The sequence below is a fragment of the Geospiza fortis genome, unplaced genomic scaffold, assembly GCF_000277835.1.
Source record: "Geospiza fortis unplaced genomic scaffold, GeoFor_1.0 scaffold450, whole genome shotgun sequence".
Lineage (NCBI taxonomy): Eukaryota > Metazoa > Chordata > Aves > Passeriformes > Thraupidae > Geospiza > Geospiza fortis.
Genome location: NW_005054416.1, coordinates 1,843,569 through 1,844,728, shown reverse-complemented (window position 1 = coordinate 1,844,728; position 1,160 = coordinate 1,843,569). Strand labels below are relative to the sequence as shown.

Here is a 1,160-nt window from a genome sequence, read left to right as displayed (position 1 = left end):
GGGGCGCAGCGCCACCCCCGCGCCCTGCACGGCCTGACCCACTTCCAGCAGGCAGCACACGGATGGAGCACACGGATGGAGCACACACACGCTGCCTGGCTGCGGGCACAGGGACAGCGCCCGCCCCCTGCCTGCGGTCCCTCTGGGTGTGTCACACACACCCAGGGCTGCCCCTCGGCCAGTGTCCCTCACACAGCGCGGGGTGTCCTTCAGTGGGTGTAACTCGCTGGGTATCCGTGTCCCCCGGCTCCCTTGTCCCCTCCAGGTGTGTGGAGTGTCTGTGTGTGTGCAGACTGTCCCCACATGGGTGTCCCCATGCCCCCTCCCTCGTGGTCTCTGGCTGTCCCCACGTGGCCTTTGCCCAGGCAGAGGTGTCCCTGGGTTGTCCCCACGTGGTCCCATCTGTGCATTCTCAAACAGGGCTGGGTGTTCTGGGGGTGTCCCTGCGAGGGTGTCCCTGTGCCCTGCCCCTCGGGGGCTGTGTCCCCGTGCAGGGCCCCCCGGGCTGTCCCCTCTGGTGACCCCCAGCACAGGCAGACAGGGAGGGGCTGAGCCCTGTCCCACCCCACTGGGGATTACAAGGGGCTCAGCCCAGCTCTGCCTAATCCGGGGGATTACACGGGCTGGGCCCAGCCGGGGGGGCACCCAGGGGTGCCCCCCACAAGGACACAGCACGTGGCAGCTGGGGACAAGGGGGGTTCCCAGCAGCAACCACGGGCACCACGTACCCCAACACACGGCCACAGGGTGGGTTTGGGGGCGAGGGGAGCACAGCAGACGCCCAGGTTTATTGGGGTGATGGGTGGGGGCTCAGGCGGTGCCGCTGCCCTGCTGCATTCGCTTGAGCAGCTCCTCGTCCTGCAGCGACAGCTCCGTCAGCTTCTTGCCCATCCGCTCGTGCACCTCCAGGTACTTGGCCACGCAGCGGTCCAGGCACACGCATTCCCCTTTGGACAGCTCCGACTCCTTGTAGAACGGCGGGACGCACTTGCGGTGGCACGCCTGGGTCATCCTGCACGGACCGCACCGCGCCTGAGCCCCGCGCCGGCCGGGACCCGGCCCCGCAGCCCAGCACACCCTGTAGCCCGCCATCGCCACCCCCGGGACCCAGCCCCGCGCCCCAACCTCTCCTGTACCCCGCCATCACCACCCCGACACCC

General features: G+C 69.3%; 1 protein-coding gene across 1 annotated transcript; it reads right to left on the bottom strand.

The window, feature by feature from the left end:
* Positions 1-748: 748 nt before the first annotated feature.
* Positions 749-1,092, bottom strand: TIMM10 (translocase of inner mitochondrial membrane 10). The gene has a single exon (XM_005426555.3). It carries the CDS (start codon positions 1,090-1,092, stop codon positions 811-813), a length of 282 nt encoding a protein of 93 aa, XP_005426612.3. The 3' UTR covers positions 749-810.
* Positions 1,093-1,160: the final 68 nt, after the last annotated feature.